The following is a 24,329-nucleotide window of genomic DNA, read 5'->3' as shown; positions in this document are numbered from 1 at the left end:
CGTTAGCGCGCGTTTCTGAAACGTTACGTTAACGCAAATCTCCGAAATGTCTCTTTAATTAATTAATAGGTAAAGTAGATGATGGCTAAGCAAAATGTATGAAATGAACCAGACGTGGAATTGACAGACACTGTATAAAGGAACGCATCTGTAGCACTGGACTCATACTAGCATTTCATTGTTGCAGTTGTTTGTTGTTGAAGTTGTATCTCAGAAGAACAAACTTTGTGTATAATATCTATTGAATTGGCTTTATCAATTAATTAATTAATTAACTAATTCAAGCGATGAAGCTCGAAAGAAGTGACGACGAAAGTCTTGTCTTTGAAGCTGTTGTTCCCGCTGCGAAGGTTCGTTGCCTAGATTGGAGAAGCTGCCCGTGTCAGTGTCAGAGAGAGGGTGGTGAATTGACTGCGTTTCAACAGCGCAGTTGGGCGACTTTGCATGACACTGCGGAGATGAGATAAGATGACACATACCTGTTTCTGCGCAAGGAAGGGATTACACGTGAAGATAATCCAAGAGACTACTACCATTGTTTGTGTTACCAAAATTACACAAACAAGACAAACCCTAGACGTCTGCAGAATAAAAGAAGGAAAGAGAAAGCTGAATCCGCACCTGCAACAGCAACGTCTGCTGCAAAAAGCCAAGTGTGCACAAAGCCATTGTCATCAACTGCAGTCACTGTTGATCAAGGAGCTTCTTCCGGTGCGTGACCATTTCGTACATTCCATTTTCAATTTCCGGCAACAATTGAATATTGAATTAGAAATTGAAAATAGCCTAGAAGTTGCTTGCAATTTCAATATTCAATTCTATTAAAAATTAAAAATTGATTGATCGACGTACTATAATTATTTACTGATTAAAACGAATATTGAAACACACTTGATTTTTAACCAATTTTCTTTTTCAATGCAATGGAATATTGAAATTGCAAGCATGTTAGTTCAATTTTCAATATTAAATTCAATATTCAATTTAATTTAAAAATTAAATATTAAATTTTGAATTTGCGTGGCCAATTCGTCCATTCCATTTTTAATTTTTGAAACAAATTAAAAATTGAATGTCAAATTAAAAATTGACTGGCGTTGCTTGCTCTTACAATATTCAATTACATTGAAAATAGAAATTGATTGAAGAACAATTGTCATTTCAATATTCGTTTACTTTGCAAATAGATTCAATCTTTCCATCCGTCCAATTTTCGTAAATTATGAATATTAGAATAGAGCCTCCGATGCAAGTTTCTTTCTCCGTACTAAATGTAAATACAAAGTTACCCGCAGATGCTAGCGCGAGCGATATCTCATAAACGGCATAATGACACCGCGCGGGCGGTCGCCGGTGACTTCAACATTTAATTCTATTGAAAGACGAAAGTTGCGTCTAGCTTAGCCACGCCCAGCCACGCCTCTGGCACGCATGCAATGTAATGCAATTAAGAGATGCACGAGAAAGCCTCGACAGGCGCGCGACCGACCTCTCACAACAAGTCGGTAAGCACTTGCACCTGGCTCTCGTCAACCGTCACGCTCAGGCGTGAGACATTCCTTGCGGCGATGAGCGAGGGAAGCCCGTTGCGTGGAGGCACGCGTCTAGAGCATCTAGAATCAACGAGATCAACGTCTAGCCTACACTGGAAAGTTGACGTCTAGTCGATTTGGAAAGACTCCAAGCAACTATCTAGCTAGAGGACAGTTGCGTGGATCAACTAGACCACGTCTCTAAACATCTGAGGGGAAGCCCCAGCGGTATCTATCGTCTCACGATGTAACGGCGGGTCGTGCATTGTCTCCACTCTCGATCTCCAAGATTTTGTTCGGAAGCGAGAAATAGTCATGCTGTCATCAGTGAAGAATTACAGACGATGTTTCCAGGACTTCGGGGACTCAGCGAACGATCTGTTCGACGTTTCTGTACAGACAGAGGCATAGGTCGACGTTGTTCTCTGACTAAAGAGAAACTAGAACGCTGCGTGTCTGACGCCGTAAGCGAGGTGAGCACTAGCTATATATCTCTAGGTAGCTGGCTGCATGCTCATTACAGTTAGATTAGGTCATGATTTGCTCATGATCACTATAGCTAGGTCATGATTGTATACTGCATGTATACTGTGTGCATGGCCTATAATTCCTGTATGCATGTATATTTATATTGACTTTGACAGGTCGGACCATCTTGCATCTTCAGATCCTCGAAAAGCAAGAAGAAGGCAACGGCTACACAATGCAAGTCAAAGTCTAAGATTTCTTGTACTTGCAGGCGGTCGCCAGTAAATTTTTGATTTTTTGCTTTGACTTTTACAAAATAATATAACTATACATATGTTAACTGCTAATACGGTCTTGTTTCAATAGCATTCTACGTCAAAATTGCAACATGGTAGCACCTAAACATTATATACTCATGATCAGTTATAACTCTTGATCACAGAGTGTCATGGCTCTAGTTTGTCTTCTTTAGTCTTCTAACTTTTCTTTGTAATGAAAGCTTGCATATGTCAATTTAATCTATATATATATATATATATATATATATATATATATATATATTAATCTCATTGCATATTTTTTGGGAACAACTGTCTATTATCTATATCAATATGTTCATTATGTTAGAAACTGCAGAGAAGATCTTGAGGTTTAGAGATGTCCACAACTTTGAACGACGAACAAAAGAAGACGTACGCTAGTGCCACGAAACTGGAATTGATGTCGTCAGAAGTCTCTGAAAATAGCAGTGATAACGAGCCACCCTCTGAGGGAGCCTCCACTGCTGGACGTTCACAACTCCTGATCCGACCTCTTCCGTGGAGAGCCATTGAAGCAACAAAGGTGTTTGAGTTTTTGGACAGAAAGTACGCCAGAAGGCAGACTCAGAGAGGAACGGTACCAAGAGTAAACGGAGCTCCATCTACCAGAACACGTCCGGGAATGACATTGTACCAGAGTGGGCTCTAGAAGACTTCTGCTAATTACAATACGTTTGATTTTAATACATGTCAAAGAACATGGATATATAGAGCTAGATCATTCAAATTTGCTGTTAACATTGTTGTCCATCGCCAAAGTTTGTTGAACTAGAGAAATAAATCACATGACAATTAATGTCAATCACCTGGTTTGTGTGTCTTAAGACTACCTAGGGACTTCCCCGTGTGTGGTGGCCCCGGGTCCACAGTGGACACAGCAAGTGTTGAAAATTCGCAGGTTAACACTTGATGTTATGAGAAAGCCTTTACAGGCCTGTTAATTGGTCTGTAAATTGGACACAACAAATCTTTGTAGACTTGTTCATACGTAGATGCAATTGTCATGCAACCGTCACGCCCCATAGGTATGAAGTGTGAAGACGCTACCGACGTGCGACGATAGAGAGAATTAAGACGGACACTCGATCATGCATGCACTGCATGAAAGCTTAAATATAGCATGGTCTAAATCTATTCTAAATGTGTACTGAATACCACCTTTAATCATATTTAGACATACTTAGACCGATCCTAATATAGTGTATAGAACACATTTAGGACGGCCTATATACAGTAGATCGAATACCGGTTTTAGGATTACATTTAGGCACACATTTGGAGTCCTAAATACCAGATACAGATTTTTCCAAATATGAGCTATAGGTAGTCCTAAGACTCACAAAGACACACATCACGCGCCATACTTAGCACCACATTATCTACTATTTTATGAAGTAAAACCTTCCTCGTACGAGAGTGGGAGCGGAGGTGCAGAAAACAACAGCTCTGCGTGATCAGCTTACGGACTTTATGCTGTACCGACTCCACAAGCAAAAAGGGTTGTTGAAGGCGTGGCCTATAGATAATTAAGTTAAGTTAAGTACGTCATGTATGTCTAAATGAGAAAGCCTACCAACTGGTTGCGGTGCACACGCCAGTAATAACGTCGCAGAGAAGCCACTTGTTTTCGGTCAACGACGAGCTTGTATTGGGAGTGCGCGATTCGTAGAGATGGAAAAGCTACAGGAAGAGCACGAAGGAAACCAAATGAGAGACCCGGAAGCAGACAAGAAGCTGAGAACGTGCAAGATCGTCAACGTTGTGCTCGTCGTTGTCATTGTCGTTCTCGTCTTGGTTATCTGCATTGCTATACCGTTAGCTGCAAAGAAAAGTGGTGGGTTGTTGCAGACCGCCTGTAGCTACTTTCGTGCCTGCATGCATACATGTCTAGATATATAAATATATCTAGATATATCTACTCTAGACATTTTAAACTGTATACGTAGTGCGCATGCTTTCTTTCTCGTTGTAGACGACGATGACAAGTCTAGCACTACAGGATCTACTGACAGTAACGGCCAGACGCCGCTTCCTCTGGAAAGGGTGGTGCAACCTTGCAACATCAGTTCTCTCCGCAGAAGGGATGTCCAAGACGTCATCATCGTGGGCGGAGGTCCTGCGGGTACGTTCGTCGGTTATCGTCTCAAACAGAAACCCCACAATACAAAGTTCTACTACTGGAAGCGACCAACCGTATCGGAGGACGACTGTATTCGGTAAATTTGCCGGGCATTGACTTTAACGTTGCGGAACTTGGAGGAATGCGTTTCATTCCGGACTCTCAGCCTTACGTTACAAAAGTCATCAAGGAAATGAATATTCGCCACAAGCCGTTTCTTATGGATGAAGAAAACGATGCCAGACCATATTTATTTCGCGATGTATTTGTTCAGCAGAAAGATTTGAAGACAGCAGGCAAAGCTGCTTACAAACTGAACAAGGAAGAAGAAGATCTAACTCCTGGCGAAGTTGAAAGGTAATTGCACGTGACAAAATTGTTATTTTATGTTTATTTAGTTGAGACAAACGTTTTCCAGTTTGGCGTTTGAGACTATTGTGTCACCAGATCAAAGACATCTGGATCCAGATGAAATGATGACAGTCGATGGATTCTCTTCTCCATTACGGGTAATCTAATTGTTTACTTTAATTCTAGAATGCAAACATTGAAATGTTTCCTATAGAACGGTGAATACTTACAACTTAGCCAATGCCAGTGATGACGCACACAATTATGCCATAGACGGAAATGGATATTCGATTGCCTATAGTAACTACAACGCTGCTACCTCTGTTGGAGAGGGCAATGCAACTTCTGGTGGTGCCAACTATTATAGAGCACCGACTGATGGTATGGCAACGATACCAATAAGACTAGCAGAAGAGTTTGAGAAGTTGGGCGGCAGGTACGGTTCTATACATTTCTAGGCATTCATCAGTGCACGTGTACAAGTCTTTTATTGTGCGTGCATGCGTGCGTAAAGGCTAGAAATAATGTAATGAGAAAGGGGAGAAAATGGGAAGTGCATGATATAAATAAATGTAATGGTTAATTAAGACAAGAGAAGAGATAGACGAGAAGAGGCGAATGGAAAGAAGGAAGAAAAGGAAGTGATAAGAAACGAGTGATAAGTCTAGGGAAACGAGAGAAGTTTTCTTTATCTGTCTTATTAGTAATTAATGGAATGACGGATTTACGGATTCGCGTAGATTGTTTGCTTTACCAAGTCAAATGTTTGTTACTTGCTGTTGCAATCGTAATCAAACTTTTGCTACCCTTACACAATGCCAAGCAAGTTAGTGCAATTAATGAATAAATAAATAAATAAATTAATTATCAACTATCTCTATAGTATCTGCGTCTATATAGAATCAAGAAGAATACAACTGTAACTGCCATAGACGAGTGCGATTTTCTAGACGGGCAAAAAGTGTATCTACTGACAACCTACAACTACGAGACACTGGAGACGGTAAATGCTGCATTGTTATTTTTCACTGTGACACTGACAACCTATTTTTAATACACATGCGTTGTAAATGTTTTATTATATTCAGGTACAGTACATTGCTCGTAAAGTTGTTTTGGCTATGACGAGGTCTCAATTGAAGAGAATACATTGGGATGCATTGTGGACATCTCCAAAGAGGGAATCAGTAGATGCGGTACTAAGTCATCAAGCCACTAAAATATTTTTTGCGTTTGAAGAGCCATGGTGGCGCAAAGACAGTCTGCAATACTTAAATCTGACTCACGGCCGTTCCATCTCTAGCCTTCCTAGTAGACAGACTTATTACTTCACTGCACCAAATCCAGCTGTCAGCAACCGCTCGTTCATCATGCTTTACAATGACGGCCGGTTTGCTAGATTTTGGAAAGCTTTGGCTTCTGACTCTTTCAACAAGTTTCCCACTTCTAATTCGGCCATATTTCCTATTACTGACACTCTGGTAAAGGAAGTAGTCAAAGAGTTGGCTCTCAACCACAACACAACAGAGGACGTCATTGGTCGGCCATACTTTGGATGGATTATGGTGTGGGACAATGATCTGCTACCAAGATACGTTGAAGGATACGGTCCTTATATGCCAAGTGAGATCCATGTTTAAATGCATGTAAACAGACTATACTAAGAATTTTAATTGTACAGCTAGTCTAGAGCCTGTTTCTGTTTTGTCGTGACTGTAAGTTTTAAGTATACTAAACTTCTAAAAGTGCTTGGCCAAATTGGAAAACGACAGCAAACGATGCAAGTGGGTTGGAGTAATATTGCTAATTTATTTATACCCGATAATCTTAGTCTTATTTTTGCTGGTAGTAGCATGACAATAATTCTCTCTTGACTTTTTACAATATCTTCAGTACAAAAATGTCTATTGTAGAAATTTGTACTTTTTAGGTGAGTCGTGGGCTTTGTGGGCTCCCGGATACAACTACACAGAAGAAACGACAAAGATTATTAAATTGGACGAGAACCAGGACATCTTCATATGTGGATCGGTTTACTCTCTTCAGCAGGGGTGGGTAGAAGGTGCACTCGAGCATGCTGATACAATGCTGACAACTTATTTCAACATTCCATCTTACTTATCGCCGTCCGGGATGCAAGCGATGAAAATGTCGTTTTACGCCAAGAGAAAAGTTCCTTTCTATCCGTAACGCTTGGATGTCTCTGTCATAGACATACAGTCTCGCTGACTTCATTAGGATAAAGAACTGTAAGCTGGCTGTACTTTTAGATTAGCTAAAGAGTTACACATGCATTTACGAGCACAAGGAAAAATTACGTGTTTATGTTCCGTATCTAATATATAAAGCTCAAATTGTCTGTGTGTGTGTGTGTGTGTGTGTGTGTGTGTGTGTGTGTGTGTGTGTGTGTGTGTGTGTATGTTCGCGTTTGGCGGCCACATCTTTTGTCCGTTCGCAACCGAAATCGGCACGCACACTCGGCACGCACAGAGAAAGGTTTGCGTAAAAAATAAAAAAAATAATGCACCGGGTCTCCTCTCGAGGGATCGACCCACGCGTAAAATTTCTCGACGACGCAAACGCTACACATTGCAGTTCATTCGAACACACGCCCGCACCAGTCCCGTGTAGACCCTATGCATCGTCGTCCTTCGCAAAGCTTCGAGCAATCGAATATCTCTTGCCGACGAAACCTACTCTTCTATCGCTTGCGTTTCTCTCCAAATTCTGATCGCATTTGCACCGAATCCAACCTACACGTTTTCTGAAGCAAGCGCTACACGGGGAGTGTGTCGATTTCTATCGAAACAAGCGCGAAGAGCAAGATTCGAATTCATTCAGCATATCCGGGACCTCGCAACAAAGATTGCACGTGACGTGTCCACAGACCTATCTTTACACTACAGTATCTTGCCCGTACGAAGGACGGGCCATGGATCCTATTAGTACTAAGTTTGTTTGTCGTTTTGTTAGCCAATTAACTAGCAGCTATATCTAAGATTATCATTAGCAATAGTTTGTCGTCTACTAATTGAAGTCATCCTAATGCTTGCATTTACCAGTTGCTAAATGTGTGTTCATCTTGCACCTCGAAAGAAGAGTCTAGCGGTACAAATAGTAATATCTATAAAAAGGTAAGGAATATCAAACTGTCTTGCTTTGACCTAGTCATGCATGTATGTATGGATGTATGTATGTATGTATACGAATTATTTAGACGACGTCACTATCCCTATTGATGCATATGGCCGTTTCAGTCTCGTGACGTCAACAAAAATGAAGTTTAGACGGAAATAAGCAAACTCTGTCTACATTGGTCTTTGAAAGTTTCAAATAGAAAATTAGTTTTATATAAATTAGCCATATCTGAGTATTTCGATTTTTAATATTATTTTTAGGTAGCTGAAGGCAGCAGTTTTCGTCAATTTCAGGAACAAATGAGCTGGACAGGATGAACCGAATAATTATTGTAACCTAGGTGAGTATCTAGGACATACAACTATTGCACTACATACATCATTTGCAGTACGTAAATACAACACTGTACAACATGCGCGCGCGCACACACAATTAGATCCATTCTGCAGTCAATTAGCAGTCTGCTCGCGCGTGTTGTTTTCGCGTGCACTTTTCGAAACTGCGTACCTGGGCGTAGCCTAGTCTCGCGTAGCCAGACCATCTCCGCCTACATCTTTAGAAAGGATGTAGACGAAGATGGTCTGGCTTCGCGAGACTAGGCGTAGCCAGCTATCTTCACATGTTGCCCGTGAAGACTTCTCTTCTGACAGGGGCGTGGCCAGTTGTCTTCACCTGCTGGCCGCGACTGCCAGATTGCAAGTCAATCAGCGACTGAGCCTATATTGTAACAAGCGTCAAACACATTTGTAACCAGCTCTCAACCTCAAGCTAAAAATTTTATTTAATTAATGCTCGAAGTATAAATGAATATGCTTATTAGCGCTATTGATTCCGGTCTTACATTTAAGTCAAAGCAAGGCAGTCTGATATTCCTTACCTTTTATAGATATTACTATTTGTGACGCTAGACTCTTCTTTCGAGGTGCAAGATGAACACACATTTAGTAACTGGTAAATGCAAGCATTAGGACGACTTTAATTAATAGGACGACAAACTATTGCTAATATAACTGCTGCTAACGGAACGGCAAACAAACTTAATACTAGCACAACGAAAACGTGTCGTTTTTCCTTGTGCTCGTAAATCTAAAAGTACATCCAGCTTACAGTTCTTTGTCCTAATCAAGTCAGCGAGACTGTATGTCTATGACAGAGACATCCGAGCGTTACGGATAGAAAGGAACTTTTCTCTTGGCATAAAATGACATTTTCATCGCCTGCATCCCGGACGGCGTTAGGTAAGACGGAATGTTGAAATAAGTTGTGAGCATTGTATCAGCATGCTCGAGTGCACCTTCTACCCACCCTTGCTGAAGAGAGTAAACCGATCCACATATGAAGATGTCCTGGTTCTCGTCCAATTTAATAATCTTTGTCGTTTCTTCTGTGTAGTCGTATCTGGGAGCCCACAAAGTCCACGACTCACCTAAAAATTGCAATTTTTCAAATTATTAATGATTATAAGTTTCGTCCGCAAGTGCATGTACATGCATGGGTATAATATATCTATAGCTACAAATATTTCTATGCTGTAAAGACAAGATGATGATATCATGAAGAAAAAGTCGAGAAAAGATGGTCACGCTGCTACCCAATTTATTAAGAAGAAGAAGAAAGACACAACACTTGGTGTCGCTTAATTAATTTGCATGCATGGTTGTCCAAGCAAGCATTTGTAGCTACTACAATAATTATAATTGTGATCAGAATCAAAACGGACAACCTGATAGTTATTTATATAATACATGCATGTACGTGTATAAGTGCATGTATATGTTTGTATCTCACTTGGCATGTAAGGACCGTATCCTTCAACGTATCTTGGTAGCAGATCATTGTCCCACACCATAATCCATCCAAAGTATGGCTGACCAATGACGTCCTCTGTTGTGTTGTGGTTGAGAGCCAACTCTTTGACTACTTCCTTTACCAGAGTGTCAGTCATAGGAAATATGGCCGAATTAGAAGTGGGAAACTTGTTGAAAGAGTCAGAAGCCAAAGCTTCCCAAAATCTAGCAAACTGGCCGTCATTGTAAAGCATGATGAACGAGCGGTTGTCGACAGCTGGATTTGGTGCAGTGAAGTAATAAGTCTGTCTACTAGGAAGGCTAGAGATGGAACGACCTTGCGTCAGATTTAAGTATTGCAGACTCTCATTGCGCCACCATGGCTCTTCAAACGCAAAAAATATTTTAACAGCTTGATGACTAATTACCGCATCAACTAATTCCCTCTTTGGAGATGTCCACAATGCATCCCAATGTATTCTCTTCAATTGAGATCTCGTTACAGCTAAAACAACTTTACGAGCAATATACTGTACCTGAACATAACAGAATCTAGGCTTAATTAACGTAATCAAAGTGCAGGTGTATCTAAGATTAGGACATCCTTGCGTGCATGAAACTCTTGGAGAACCTATCCGGGAAGCTTCAGATCTATTGCATGTTAGCCAGCTCTCTTTCCTAGGGAGAGCAGTTCATTCTAATAATGAATTAGTAAGCGGGTTCATTTTGAATATTCAAGGTAATCTGTGGCGATCAGTGGACAATGAGACGAGGACATCATGGTGTTGTCCTACATGGACTTCAAGAGCTGCATGGAGTAGACCTTAATCTATGTCTGTTTATTCTTCTACGTTTATTCTTCTATGACTATCTAATTTTACTTGTTAATGTATGTACCAGATCAGTCTGGTTTGTAAAGTCTATTACAAGTACCGGAAGCAAACCCTGCTTCAGAAGTATTTAGACAATCACGGCTGTCTAGAAAGAAGACACGACTTTACGAAGGATCCGAGCAGATTCCAGAAGCACTGTTTTCTGTAAGTGTTGCAGGTTGTGATGACCTGGAATAATGTCCAGGCACTGTGCCCAAAACTCCCAAGACCACCGGAACCACCAGTGTTCGACAATGCCACATGCGGCTTATCTCCACTCGCAAGTCGCTGTACTTCGCCAACTTCTCAGCATGCTTCTTGCCAATGTTGCCATCAGCAGGACGGCTGATATCAATAAGAAGACAAATGTTTGTCTTCTTATTTCTGAGACAGACGTCTGGACGATTGAGTTTGATCTTCCCGTCAGTGGGGATGGTGGTATCCCACATCATAGTAATGTCATCCGTCTCCACAAGCCTATCGGGATGATGCCGGTACCATCTGCTCTCCACTGGAACCCCAAAATGGCGACATCCCAGTGAATGATGGAGGCCACCTGATCGTGTCGATCAGTTTAGTCCAGCAGTGCCAAAGCACTATACAGCCTGCCACAATGTGGTCGACTGTTTCCAGGCCTACACTGCACATGCAGCAAGTAGGACTGACATCACGATGTAGAATCTTGCGCTCATAGTATCGAGTCCGAAGAGCTCGGTCTTGAGCGGCAACAACCAGTCTCTCGGTTGCAACAGAAAGATTCGCTGCCTTTAGCCATTCGTAGGTCTCTTTCATGTCCACAGACGATTGCTCAGTGAGACGGCGATACTGCCCGTGCCTAGGCTTCCCGCTCCAGGACCGCACACGAAGAGAGCTGCAACACGTACGGTAATGTCTCGCATCTGTTTCAGGCGCTTGCTCGAAGCCACCTTCAACCGAGATGGATGCATTCCTGTGTAAGCTCTGCGACTTGTCGTCCGAAGCAAGACTTCTCCGCAGCTGTGCAGTAAAGTGACAAGCCATGCGCTTGATCGAGTGTGAAGATTTTCCGGAGTCACACTCCCGTATCATCTTGGAAATTATTATTATTATTATTATTATTATTATTATTATTATTATTATTATAAGATATCGATGTCATTTGTCAGTTGAGAAAAACAATGCAGGAGTTACCGTGTCCAGCGTCTCGTAGTTGTAAGTTGTCAAATGGTATACTTTTTGCCCGTCTAGAAACTCACACTCGTCTATTGCAGTTACAGTTGTATTCTTCTTGATTCTAAACGTATAGAGATAGGTTTAGCGCATTAATTAAGGTAGGTAAAGTTTAAACTAATTAATTAAGATTGCAACAGCAAGTTAGTTGAAATCAATCTATCCAAACTCGGTCAATCATGTCTCTTCTGACTTCGGACGGTGCATGCATATGTGTTCCAATTCTCTCTCTCTCGGTCTTCCCTTCTTTCTTCTCTAGCTCTTGCCTTTACATTTCTAAAATTTATCTTCTAGACTTAGTCTGCTTGTGCACGCAATCACGCACCCATGCATGCGCCGCACGCATATACACATGCACAAACTTGTTAGACTATAGAAAATGTAATTGTAAAAAATGACTACTACACTGATAGATGACAGAAATGTATATAGAACCGTACCTGCCGCCCAATTTTTCAAAATGTTCTGCCATTTTTATAGGTATTGTCTGCATACCATCATCCGGTGCTCTGTAAGCTTTACCACGAGAAGTATCATTGGTATCTCCAATGGAGATGGCAGCGTTGAAATTGGTATAAATACTCGAATATCCATTTCCGGCTATGACATAATTGTGTGCGTCATCACTGGCATTGGCTAAGTTGTAAGTATTCACTGCGCTGAAGATAAACATTTAGCAGTTGCATCCACCCATGCTTAGTTAGGCAGTATTATATTGTAATAAATAACTAGATTACCCGTAATAGAGTAGAGGAAATCCATCGACTGTCATCATCTCATCTGGACTCAAATGTCTCTGATCTGGTGGTACGTTAGCCTCAAACACCAAACTGAAAACGTTTGTCTCAACTTACTAAAGTATCTAGACACTAACGATTTTGCCACGTCTTTATATATCTTACTCTGAAACTTGGCTAGGAGTTAGATCTTCTTCTTTCTTGTTCAGTTTGTAAGCAGCTTTCCTGCTGTCTTTAAATCTTTCTGCTGAACAAATATATCGCGAAATAAATATGGTCTGGCATCGTTTTCTTCATCCATTAAAAATTGCTTGTGGGGAATATTCATTTCCTCGATGACTTTTGTAACGTAAGGCTGAGAGTCCGGAATGAAACGCATTCCTCCCAGTTCCGCAACGTTAAAGTCAATGCCCGGCAAATTTACCGAATACAGTCGTCCTCCGATGCGGTTGGTCGCTTCCAGTAGTAGAACTTTGTATTGTGGGGTTTCTGTTTTGAGACGATAACCGACGAACGTTCCCGCAGGACCTCCGCCCACGATGATGACGTCTTGGACATTCCTTCTGCGGAGAGAACTGATGTTGCAAGGTTGCATCACCCTGTCCAGAGGAAGCGGCGTCTGGCCGTTACTGTCAGTAGATCCTGTAGTGCTAGACTTGTCATCGTCGTCTACAACGAGAAAGAAAGCATGCGCACTACGTATACAGTACTAAAGTCTAAAGTTTACGTAAAGTAGATATATCTAGATAAGTAGATATCTAGACACGTGTGCATGCATGCAGGCATGCACGAAAGTAGCTAGAGACGGTTTGCAACAACCCACCACTTTCTGCTGACGGTATAGCAATGCAGATAACCAAGACGAGAATGACAATGACAACGACAAGCACAACGTTGACAATCTTGCACGTGCACGCTCTTAGCTTCTTGTCTGCATCCAGGTCTCTCGCCTGGTTTCCTTCGTGCTCTTCCTGCAGCTTTTCCATCTCTACGAATCGCGCACTCTCAACACAAGCTCGTCGTTGACCGAAAACAAGTGGCGGCACCTCTTTCACACAACGTTTCTAACCTAGGTTAACTCCAAGTTAGTTTAGCTCCAGACGCCATTTAACAAATTGGTCTTAATTAACTAATGGCTTTGGCTAACCTAGGCTAACGCTAACCCACTTGCAAATTAGTTTTAGAACTCGGTCGCTCCGCCTACAACTAAGTCACTCCGCCTTCTAGCTTCAATTACCCAGTAATTACATATTCCATATGGTAGTGTTTACTCAGCCAGCCTAGCCTAGGTTAATTAACTTAACCAAGGTCAGTGTGAAAGCACCCTCTGCATGCGACGTTGATATTGGCATGTGCACCACAAATGAATTTACCAACTGGCAGGCTTTCTCATTTGATGTACTTAACTTAACTTAATTAGGCAATACACACTGAGACACTCACAAAATTGACAAATTATGTGTAACCGTAGACAGGCGCAGAGTAATCGTCTGCCTTTGATTTCATACATTTATACCCTTTTTGCTTGTGGAGTCGGTACAGTGTTGTGCGAACCCATACCAAAGTCACGAGACAAAATAGTTAGATGTGTATTGTCAATGTGTGTGTGATATAGTGCATTTTTCTTTGCTAGAGCAGGGGCGTAGCCAGGCCCTCACACAAACTCTTCACCGTTCACGGCAAAAGGTGCCTGTCCTATATATATATATATTAGAGTTTATGTTGCCGAATATGCAAATTAAGTTCATGTTGCCGAATGGGCCATGTTGCCGAATGAGTTAATTAAGTTCAATTTTGACGCAGATGGCGCTCCCTATAGACATACCCTTTTTCGTCGTTATTCTTCCAAAGTCCATAAAGCGAGACTTGACCGATAGACGTTTGTCTCTCATAACAGCGATTCGCAAAACCAAAATTAAATGTAAGACCGGAATCAATAGCGCTAATAAGGATATTCATTTATACTTCGAGCATTAATTAAATAAAAATTTTAGCTTGAGGTTGAGAGCTGGTTACAAATGTGTTTGACGCTTGTTACAATGTAGGCTCAGTCGCTGATTGACTTGCAGTCCGACAGTCGCGGCCCAGCAGGTGAAGACAGCTGGCCACGCCCCTATCAGAAGAGAAGTCTTCATCTGAAGATTGCTGGCTACGCCCATCTCCGCCTACATCCTTCCGGAAGATGTTCGCCGGAAGGATGTAGGCGGAGATGGTCTGGCTATGCGAGACTAGGCTACGCCCAAGTACACAGTTTCGAAAAGTGCACGCGAAAACAACACGCGCGAGCAGACTGCTAATTGACTGCAGAATGGATCTAATTGTGTGTGTGTGTGCATGTTGTACAGTGTTGTATTTATGTACTGCAAATGATGTATGTAGTGCCATAGTTGTATGTCCTAGATACTCACCAAGGTTACAATAATTATTCGGTTCATCCTGTCCAGCCCATTGTTCCTGAAATTGACGAAAACTGCTGCCTTCAGCTACCTAACAATAATATTAAAAATCGAAATACTCAGATATGGCTAATTTATATAAAACTAATTTTCTATTTGAAACTTTCAAAGACCAGTGTAGACAGAGTTTGCTTATTTCCGTCTAAACTTCATTTTTTGTTGACGTCACGAGACTGAAACAGCCGTATGCATCAATAGCGATAGAGATGTCGCCTAAATAACTCGTATACATACATGCATGCCTAAGTCAAAGCAAGGCAGTCTGATATTCCTTACCTTTTTATAGATATTACTATTTGTACCGTTAAACTCTTCTTTCGAGGTGCAAGATGAACACACATTTAGTAACTGGTAAATGCAAGCATTAGGATGACTTTAATTAATAGACGACAAACTATTGCTAATGCTAAATCTTAGATATACTAGCTGCTAGTTAATTGGCTAACAGAACGACAAACAAACTTAGTACTAATACAGAACGAAAACGCGTCATTTTTTCCTTGTGTTCGTAAATGCAGGTGTAACTCTTTAGCTAATCTAGAAGTACAGCCAGCTTCTACAGTTCTTTGTTCTAGTCAAGTCAGCGAGACTGTATGTCTATGACAGAGACATCCGAGCGTTACGGATAGAAAGGAACTCTTCTCTTGGCATAAAATGACATTTTCATCGCCTGCATCCCGGACGGCGATAAGTAAGATGGAATGTTGAAATAAGTTGTGAGCATTGTATCAGCATGCTCGAGTGCACCTTCTACCCACCCCTGCTGAAGAGAGTAAACCGATCCACATATGAAGATGTTCTGATTCTCGTCCAATTTAATAATCTTTGTCGTTTCTTCTGTGTAGTCGTATCCGGGAGCCCACAAAGCCCATGACTCACCTAAAAAGTACAATTTTCTACAATAGACATTTTTGTACTGAAGATATTGTAAAAAGTCAAGAGAGAATTATTGACATGCTGCTACCAGCAAAAATAAGACTAAAACTATCGGGTATAAATTAATTAGCAATATTACTCCAACCCACTTGCATCGTTTGTTGTCGTTTTCCAATTTGGCCAAGCACTTTTAGAAGGTTAGTATACTTAAAACTTACAGTCACGACAAAACAGAAACAGGCTCTAGACTAGCTGTACAATTAAAATTCTTAATATAGTCTGTTTACATGCATTTAAACATGGATCTCACTTGGCATGTAAGGACCGTATCCTTCAACGTATCTTGGTAGCAGATCATTGTCCCACACCATAATCCATCCAAAGTATGGCTGACCAATGACGTCCTCTGTTGTGTTGTGGTTGAGAGCCAACTCTTTGACTACTTCCTTTACCAGAGTGTCAGTCATAGGAAATATGGCCGAATTAGAAGTGCGAAACTTGTTGAAAGAGTCAGAAGCCAAAGCTTTCCAAAATCTAGCAAACCGGCCGTCATTGTAAAGCATGATGAACGAGCGGTTGCTGACAGCTGGATTTGGTGCAGTGAAGTAATAAGTCTGTCTACTAGGAAGGCTAGAGATGGAACGGCCGTGAGTCAGATTTAAGTATTGCAGACTCTCTTTGCGCCACCATGGCTCTTCGAACGCAAAAAATATTTTAGTGGCTTGATGACTTATTACCGCATCTACTGATTCCCTCTTTGGAGATGTCCACAATGCATCCCAATGTATTCTCTTCAATTGAGACCTCGTCATAGCCAAAACAACTTTACGAGCAATGTACTGTACCTGAATATAATAAAACATTCTTCACAACGCATGTGTATTAAAAATAGGTTGTCAGTGTCACAGTGAAATAACAATGCAGCAGTTACCGTCTCCAGTGTCTCGTAGTTGTAGGTTGTCAGTAGATACACTTTTTGCCCGTCTAGAAACTCACACTCGTCTATGGCAGTTACAGTTGTATTCTTCTTGATTCTATATAGACGCAGATACTCTAGAGATAGTTTATAAGTAATTAATTAATTTATTTATTTATTCATTAATTGTACTAACTTGCTTGGCATTGTGTAAGGGTAGCAAAAGTTTGATTACGATTGCAACAGCAAGTAACAAACATTTGACTTGGTAAAGCAAACAATCTACGCGAATCCGTAAATCCGTCATTCCATTAATTACTAATAAGACAGATAAAGAAAACTTCTCTCGTTTCCCTAGACTTATCACTCGTTTCTTATCACTTCCTTTTCTCCCTTCCTTCCATTCGCCTCTTCTCGTCTATCTCTTCTCTTGTCTTAATTAACCATTATATTTATTTATATCATGCACTTCCCATTTTCTCCCCTTTCTCATTATATTATTTCTAGCCTTTACGCACGCATGCACGCACAATAAAAGACTTGAACACGTGCACTGATGAATGCCTAGAAATGTATAGAACCGTACCTGCCGCCCGACTTCTCAAACTCTTCTGCTAGTCTTATTGGTATCGTTGCCATACCATCAGTCGGTGCTCTATAATAGTTGGCACCACCAGAAGTTGCATTGCCCTCTCCGACAGAGGTAGCAGCGTTGTAGTTACTATAGGCAATCGAATATCCATTTCCGTCTATGGCATAATTGTGTGCGTCATCACTGACATTGGCTAAGTTGTAAGTATTCACCGTTCTATAGGAAACATTTCAATGCTTGCATTCTAGAATTAAAGTAAACAATTAGATTACCCGTAATGGAGAAGAGAAAATCCATCGACTGTCATCCTTTCATCTGGATCCAGATGTCTTTGATCTGGTGGTACAATAGCCTCCCACATCAAACTGGAAAATGTTTGTCTCAACTAAATAAACATAAAATAACAATTTTGTCACGTGCAATTACCTTTCAACTTCGCTAGGAGTTAGATCTTCTTCTTCCTTGTTCAGTCTGTAAGCAGCTTTGCCTGCTGTCTTCAAATCTTTCTGCTGAACAAATATATCGCGAAATAAATATGGTCTGGCATCGTTTTCTTCATCCATTAGAAACGGCTTGTGGGGAATATTCATTTCCTTTATGACTTCCTCAACGTAAGGTTGAGAGCTCGGAATGTATCGCATTCCTCCCAGTTCCGCAACGTTGAAGTCGATGCCCGGCAAATCTACAGAATACAGTCGTCCTCCAATGCGATTGGTCGCTTCCAGTAGTAGAACTTTGTATTGTGGTGATGTGTTTTCTGTTTTGAGACGATAGCCGACAAACGTTCCCGCAGGACCTCCGCCCACGATGATCACGTCTTGGACATCCGCGTCGTCAAGGGAGCTGAGGTTACACGGTTGCACTACCCTTGCAAACGGAAGTGTTCGACCCGTCAATCCTGTAGTGTTGGATTTTTTGTCGTCGTCGCCTATAGTATAGACAAGGAGAGACAGACGTGTGTACAGGGACTATTTGGTCGCGGGCAATTATCTCGCTCCTATTTGATTCCCGAAACCGTTTAACTGGCTTATTTGGTTTTGGCCACCTGCAGGGACTATTTGGTCGCGTGGACTATTTGGTTTCGCATTTATTGCGCCTCGATCGGCACTCTCCAACTCTTACAGCTGTACGAGACGGACGCGAACGCCGTGACGATGGCCATGATAATTTTCACGCGTCTCCCAGACGTCTCGATGAGCCGAAATCGAGTGCGACCTGCTTCTTCTTCGTTTGTATTTGGCTTCATATGAATACTGAAGTCATCACGACATTGTCGATCGCAATTTCGCGTGTCTGCCGTTTCCTTTTGAGGCAAGTCTCGGCTCGTCTGGTAGCGGGCGTGTTGAAAGTAGGCGGAGTAAGAATGTTTTGTGAGACAGTTAGACAGACAGTCAGACAGACAGACAGTCAGACAGAAATAAATGATTCTGACAGTCAGACAGACAGTCAGACAGACAGTCAGACAGACAGTCAGACAGACAGTCAGACAGACAGACAGTCAGACAGACAGACAGACAGACAGACAGTCAGACAGACAGTCAGACAGTCAGACAGACAGACAGTCAGACAGACAGACAGACAGTCAGACAGACAGTCAGACAGACAGACAGACAGACAGACAGACAGACAGACAGACAGACAGACAGACTTAGACACTTTTCCACTGATCATTCTTGCATTGCATCTCTGTATACACACTCATATCTGCATGCATGCGCATAGCTGCATGCTGATTAGTATAGTTCTTGTCTTCATTTTCTTGTCTGCATATCCTGATTCTACTGCAGCACATTTGCTGTGTCACCATTCAAAGAAAAGATAGACAGACGGACAGACTAAATGGCAGAAAGACACAGAAGATGCATGTATACAAGAAAACAAGATTTCACTAAACACGTGTCGTTCTAGAGTGTACAACAACGCAAACAAACAGCCATCAATACCCATCTGAGAGACCAAGTGCAAATAAGTCATTTTACATCAGATACATTTAATTAGTTGTTTCTCGAACTACATATATTACTTACTTTCTCTTCTGTTCTGAAAGTCATCACCGATCTTTGGTCGTGCGCAACCAATTTCAGAGACGTAGATCGTCTTCCTTGCGTAGACAGTACGCATACGTCACTGTGCACCTAGGTATCGATCGATGCCATGCAGGATCGATGCATAAATCTGCAGCTAACCGCAGCATTCTACGCACTAAATCATTCTTAGGCACATCACCACATCTCTACACTCCGTGATCAGATCATGTTTGTTTACCTTGTAACCCAACAAGACATTCTTACTCCGCCTACTTTCGACACGCCCGCTACCAGACGAGCCGAGGTTTGCCTCAAAAGGAAACGGCAGACACGCGAATTGCGATCGACAATGTCGTGATGACTTCGATATTCATATGAAGCCAAATACAAACGAAGAAGAAGCAGGTCGCACTCGATTTCGGCTCATCGAGACGTCTGGGAGACGCGTGAAAATTATCATGGCCATCGTCACGTCGTTCGCGTCCGTCTCGTACAGTTGGAGAGTGCCGATCGAGGCGCAATAAATGCGAAACCAAATAGTTCACGCGACCCAGTCCCTGAAGGTGGCCAAAACCAAATAAGCCCTACTTACACGGTTTCGGGAACCAACTAGGAGCGAGATAATTGCCCGCGACCAAATAGTCCACGCGACCAAATAGTCCCTGTACAACGTGTTATTCTACGGGTACGATGACTGTACAGAGGCGGTCTGCATCAACTCACCATCGTCCATTGCGACTAGCGGTATAGCAATGCAAATAACCAAGATGAGGACGACAATGACAACAGCGAGAACAATGTTGACAATCTTGCACTTTCTCAGCTTGCTGTCGGTGTCCGGATGTTTCATTTCAAGCTCCATTTGTTTCCTTTCTCCTGGTAAGTACACACAGTGTAGAGTATGTCACGTATGCGGCCTAACGCGCGCTAAGCAGAGTCGTTCCTCAATGAGTTACCGTGCAACTGAAACGTGCAAATCAACAACAAACGGCAAAGAATTGTTTCTACCGCGTGGCCAAGTTATAGTATCACGAGCTGGAGGCTCGTTTATATAAGATCAACAGTCAATCTATCTAGGCTAAAACAAACGATCGTGTGTGTACATGTAATAAACTCTATTACCTATGTAAAATCAACTAAAACATTTTAAACATTTAGACGACCGGTAATGTTAGATCCATAGTTGATATTAATCAAAACGACAAACTTAGTCTTGAGACAACGAAAACTCTAGCATGCATACCTTAGATATCGATACTATAAAGAGTTACTAAAACAAGTACAGCGCAAACCTCTAGCTAGAGTTCCTTCTTCTAATCAAGTTAGTAAAATTGTATGTTATGGATAGAAAGGGACTCTTCTTTTGGCGTAAAACGATTGTTTCATCGCTTGCAGCGCAGACGGCGCTAGGTAAGATGGAATGTTGAAATGAGTTGTCAACATTGTATCAGCATGCTCGAGTGCACCCTCAGTCCACCCCTGTTGAACCGAATAAGCCGATCCACATATGAAGATGTCCTGGTTCTCGTCCAATTTGATAATATTTCTCGTTTCTTCTGTGTAGTTGTATCCGGGAGCCCACAAAGCCCATGACTCACCTAGACAAAGCACAAATTATTTTTATAGCAAACTTTGTTTGCAAGTGTATGCGTAAATGCGTATACTAACGACGTTTCTCTGACGGATGTAGACATCTCTAGAGTGAGGATGTTGTAAAGAAAGTCAAAGGGTTTTCATGGTGCTAGCTATAGTAGCAAAAACTAGAGCTCCTAGAGCAGATACCCGTGCGCATTTATCGGGTACTGCATGTAATGTATCAAGCATCACTGACACAGTTGCACATCTATCGATGCATGCCCAATCCTTGTCGCTTTCTCTTGCTTTCGAAATCTTCGTCACCGTGCATCAGTAAGTATGTCTCTAGCCGATGTTTTGATGGTGATTGCAACTCGCTCTGACGCCTAAAAATCTTTAATGTGATGTGGACAACGACAACAACAACAACAACAATCACAGCAATAAACACAACGACACCCGCTTAGTTTAGTTAGTGTCGTTTTGCAAGGATGTCCAAGCAATTTTAGTACTTCCATGCAGTACACTCTAAACCAACAGAAAACGGGTACCTGCTTATTAGCTGTATCCTAAAATATAATTTGTACGTTTACATGTATACAAGCATATATATCTCACTTGGCATGTAAGGACCGTATCCTTCAACGTATCTTGGTAGCAGATCATTGTCCCACACCATAATCCATCCAAAGTATGGCCGACCAATGACGTCCTCTGTTGTGTTGTGGTTGAGAGCCAACTCTTTGACTACTTCCTTTACCAGAGTGTCAGTCATAGGAAATATGGCCGAATTAGAAGTGGGAAACTTGTTGAAAGAGTCAGAAGCCAAAGCTTCCCAGAATTTAGCAAACTGGCCGTCATTGTAAAGCATGATAAACGAGCGGTTGCTGACAGCTGGATTTGGTGCAGTGAAGTAATAAGTCTGTCTACTAGGAAGGCTAGAGATGGAACGACCTTGCGTTAGGTTTAAGTATTGCAGACTCTCTTTGCGCCACCATGGCTCTTCAAACGCAAAAAATATTTTAGCAGCTTGATGACTAATTACCGCATCTACTAATTCCCTCTTTGGAGATGTCCACAATGCATCCCAATATATTCTCTTCAATTGAGATCTCGTCACAGCTAGAACAACTTTACGAGTAATGTACTGTACCTAAACATAATGAAACAGTCTATAGTCACCTGACTAAAAATATATAGGTCGTCAGTGGTGAAATAACAATGCAGCAGTTACCGTCTCCAGTGTCTCATAGTTGTAGGTTGTCAGTAGATACACTTTTTGCGCGTTTGGAAACTCACACTCATCTATCGCAGTTACAGTTGTCTTCTTCTTGATTCTAGACGAAGAAAGAAATGGTTGAATTAACTAATTAACTGCACCGCCTAGCTTGTATTGCATCGTGTAAGGTTTGTGAAAGTTTGATTACGATTGCAACAACAAGTAAATACACAAACAGTGAAATGGTAAAATAGTCAATCCTAGATTCTAAATATCTGTAACGCATGCATGTCTAACAGTCTCTTATATAAGACAGATAAATATAAAGAAAATATACTGCTTCTTTCGTGTTCCTATACTTGCACATCTCTTCTTTTCCTTCTTCCTCCCACTCTCTCCTCCCTTCTTTCCGGGGCGTAGCGTGACATGGGCTAGACCGGGCTAGAGCCCCTTCATTCGTAGGCGTGGTCATAACAATTGTAGATTGTAAATACGTGCGAGGACCAAAGCTGTTTAGTCTAGACACAACACTTTTTACCAGTCTGGATCTGCCACTGATTCTACCGTATCAGTCAATTAGAAACCAATAAAATGGGCGTGTTCATAAAAGTAGGCGTGGCTAGTAACAGTGGGAAGTTTAGCCCCATTTCTAGAGATCTCTTCTCTTCTCTTACCATCTCCCCTTTTCTTCCCTTCCTCTTTCTCGCCTTATCTACGCACCCATGCAATTGCATGCACACTAAAAGACGAACAACTACGAACACTAGTATACACAAGCACTGCCTGCTAGATGTCTATCTTTAGAATCGTACCTGCCACCCAAGCTCATAAATTCTTCTGCCAGTCTTAATGGTATAGTGTGCATACCATCATCCGGTGCTCTATAAGCGTTACCACGAGAAGTATCATTGGTGCCTCCAATGGAGTTAGCAGCGTTGTAATTGGTATAAATATTCGAATATCCATTTCCGGCTATGACATAATTGTGTGCGTCATCACTGGCGTTTGCTAAGTTGTAAATGTTCACCGTCCTAGACAAGTGGCAGACATTTTAGTGGTTGCATCCACTCCAGTATTATATTATATTAAATAATTAGATTACCCGTAATGAAGTAAAGGAAATCCATCGACTGTCATCATCTCATCTGGATTCAAATGTCTCTGATCTGGTGGTACGTTAGCCTCAAACACCAAACTGAAAGCGGTAATTATTTTGACTTAGTAAAAGTACAATCTAACATTTTGTCACGTGCACTCACTCTGAAACCTGGCTAGGAGTTAGATCTTCTTCTTCCTTGCTCAGTTTGTAAGCAGCTTTCCCTGCTGTCTTCAAATCTTTCTGCTGAACAAATATATCGCGAAATAAATATGGTCTGGCATCGTTTTCTTCATCCATAAGAAATGGCTTGTGGGGAATATTCATTTCCTTGATGACTTTTGTAACGTAAGGCTGAGAGTCCGGAATGAAACGCATTCCTCCAAGTTCCGCAACGTTAAAGTCAATGTCCGGTAAATGCACCGAATACAGTCGTCCTCCGATGCGGTTGGTCGCTTCCAGTAGTAAAACTTTGTATTGTACTGATGTGTTTTCTGTTTTGAGGCGATAGCCGACAAACGTTCCCGCAGGACCTCCGCCCACGATGATGACGTCTTGGACATCCGCGTCGTCAGGGGAACTGAGGTTGCATGGTTGCACTACCCTTGCCAACGGTAGTGATGTTTGGCCGTTGCTAGGAGTAGATCTTGTAGAACTTACTTGTTCATTGTCGCCTACATCGAGAGATAAAAGCGTTAAAATTAGTTTTACCGTATGCAACCAGATATCTAGGAAGCTATAGAGACGACGACAGTTTGCATCAACCCACCATTCTCCTTTGCGACTAGCGGTATAGCAATGCAAATCACCAAGACGAGAACGACGATGCTAACGACGAGAGCAATATTCATAATCTTCCACGTTCTCAGCTTTCTTTCAGTGTCTGGATCTCCCATATTTGTTTTCTTCCTGCTCTTCTCCTCTCTTCGTGTACTCAGGACGCCGGATACACATCAAGTGGTCCAGACTATAACGTGCGCAAAACAATATACTAAATTCGAAGTCATAGATAATAGTAGGCTTTGAGGAGTGGCCTCTA

At 41.7% G+C, this 24,329-nt stretch overlaps 4 protein-coding genes across 4 annotated transcripts; 2 read left to right on the top strand and 2 right to left on the bottom strand.

The window, feature by feature from the left end:
• Nucleotides 1-3,975: 3,975 nt before the first annotated feature.
• Nucleotides 3,976-4,540, top strand: LOC134190880 (uncharacterized). The gene is made up of 2 exons (XM_062659418.1): nucleotides 3,976-4,154; nucleotides 4,293-4,540. The coding sequence occupies exons 1-2, from the start codon at nucleotides 3,992-3,994 to the stop codon at nucleotides 4,538-4,540; spliced, it is 411 nt and encodes a 136-aa protein (XP_062515402.1). The 5' UTR covers nucleotides 3,976-3,991.
• Nucleotides 4,541-4,581: 41 nt separating this feature from the next.
• On the top strand, nucleotides 4,582-7,108 carry LOC134190879 (L-amino-acid oxidase-like). Its single transcript, XM_062659417.1, has 7 exons — nucleotides 4,582-4,796; nucleotides 4,858-4,948; nucleotides 5,005-5,008; nucleotides 5,064-5,226; nucleotides 5,691-5,793; nucleotides 5,879-6,413; nucleotides 6,721-7,108. Exons 1-7 carry the CDS (start codon nucleotides 4,582-4,584, stop codon nucleotides 6,978-6,980), a joined length of 1,371 nt encoding a protein of 456 aa, XP_062515401.1. The 3' UTR covers nucleotides 6,981-7,108.
• Nucleotides 7,109-15,343: 8,235 nt separating this feature from the next.
• On the bottom strand, nucleotides 15,344-20,255 carry LOC134190947 (achacin-like). The gene is made up of 7 exons (XM_062659500.1): nucleotides 20,124-20,255; nucleotides 17,800-18,301; nucleotides 17,646-17,738; nucleotides 17,368-17,589; nucleotides 16,797-16,899; nucleotides 16,176-16,710; nucleotides 15,344-15,868 (listed from the first exon to the last, which is right to left on the bottom strand). Exons 1-7 carry the CDS (start codon nucleotides 20,248-20,250, stop codon nucleotides 15,609-15,611), a joined length of 1,842 nt encoding a protein of 613 aa, XP_062515484.1. The 5' UTR covers nucleotides 20,251-20,255; the 3' UTR covers nucleotides 15,344-15,608.
• A 229-nt stretch (nucleotides 20,256-20,484) lies between these two features.
• LOC134190877 (aplysianin-A-like) lies at nucleotides 20,485-23,668 on the bottom strand. Its single transcript, XM_062659414.1, has 6 exons — nucleotides 23,454-23,668; nucleotides 23,297-23,389; nucleotides 23,007-23,225; nucleotides 22,210-22,312; nucleotides 21,594-22,128; nucleotides 20,485-20,998 (listed from the first exon to the last, which is right to left on the bottom strand). Exons 1-6 carry the CDS (start codon nucleotides 23,666-23,668, stop codon nucleotides 20,739-20,741), a joined length of 1,425 nt encoding a protein of 474 aa, XP_062515398.1. The 3' UTR covers nucleotides 20,485-20,738.
• Nucleotides 23,669-24,329: the final 661 nt, after the last annotated feature.

This window comes from Corticium candelabrum, chromosome 15 (genome assembly GCF_963422355.1).
Source record: "Corticium candelabrum chromosome 15, ooCorCand1.1, whole genome shotgun sequence".
Taxonomy (NCBI): domain Eukaryota; kingdom Metazoa; phylum Porifera; class Homoscleromorpha; order Homosclerophorida; family Plakinidae; genus Corticium; species Corticium candelabrum.
This window is presented reverse-complemented; position numbering and strand designations above follow the sequence as displayed.

Bases quoted from the DNA above. Each gene is read 5' to 3' on its own strand.
- LOC134190880 (XM_062659418.1), top strand. From the start codon at position 3,992: ATGGAAAAGCTACAGGAAGAGCACGAAGGAAACCAAATGAGAGACCCG. The intron at 4,155-4,292 runs GTGGGTTGTTGC...TTCTCGTTGTAG, and splicing joins GTTAGCTGCAAAGAAAAGTG to ACGACGATGACAAGTCTAGC.
- LOC134190879 (XM_062659417.1), top strand. From the start codon at position 4,582: ATGCGTTTCATTCCGGACTCTCAGCCTTACGTTACAAAAGTCATCAAG. The intron at 5,794-5,878 runs GTAAATGCTGCA...TATTATATTCAG, and splicing joins ACTACGAGACACTGGAGACG to GTACAGTACATTGCTCGTAA. The intron at 6,414-6,720 runs GTGAGATCCATG...TGTACTTTTTAG, and splicing joins ATACGGTCCTTATATGCCAA to GTGAGTCGTGGGCTTTGTGG.
- LOC134190947 (XM_062659500.1), bottom strand. From the start codon at position 20,250: ATGAAACATCCGGACACCGACAGCAAGCTGAGAAAGTGCAAGATTGTC. The intron at 16,900-17,367 runs GTACGGTTCTAT...GCGTCTATATAG, and splicing joins TTTGAGAAGTCGGGCGGCAG to AATCAAGAAGAATACAACTG. The intron at 16,711-16,796 runs GTAACTGCTGCA...TATTATATTCAG, and splicing joins ACTACGAGACACTGGAGACG to GTACAGTACATTGCTCGTAA.
- LOC134190877 (XM_062659414.1), bottom strand. From the start codon at position 23,668: ATGCGTTTCATTCCGGACTCTCAGCCTTACGTTACAAAAGTCATCAAG. The intron at 23,226-23,296 runs GTAATCTAATTA...CCACTTGTCTAG, and splicing joins TTTCCTTTACTTCATTACGG to GACGGTGAACATTTACAACT. The intron at 22,129-22,209 runs GTAACTGCTGCA...CATTATGTTTAG, and splicing joins ACTATGAGACACTGGAGACG to GTACAGTACATTACTCGTAA.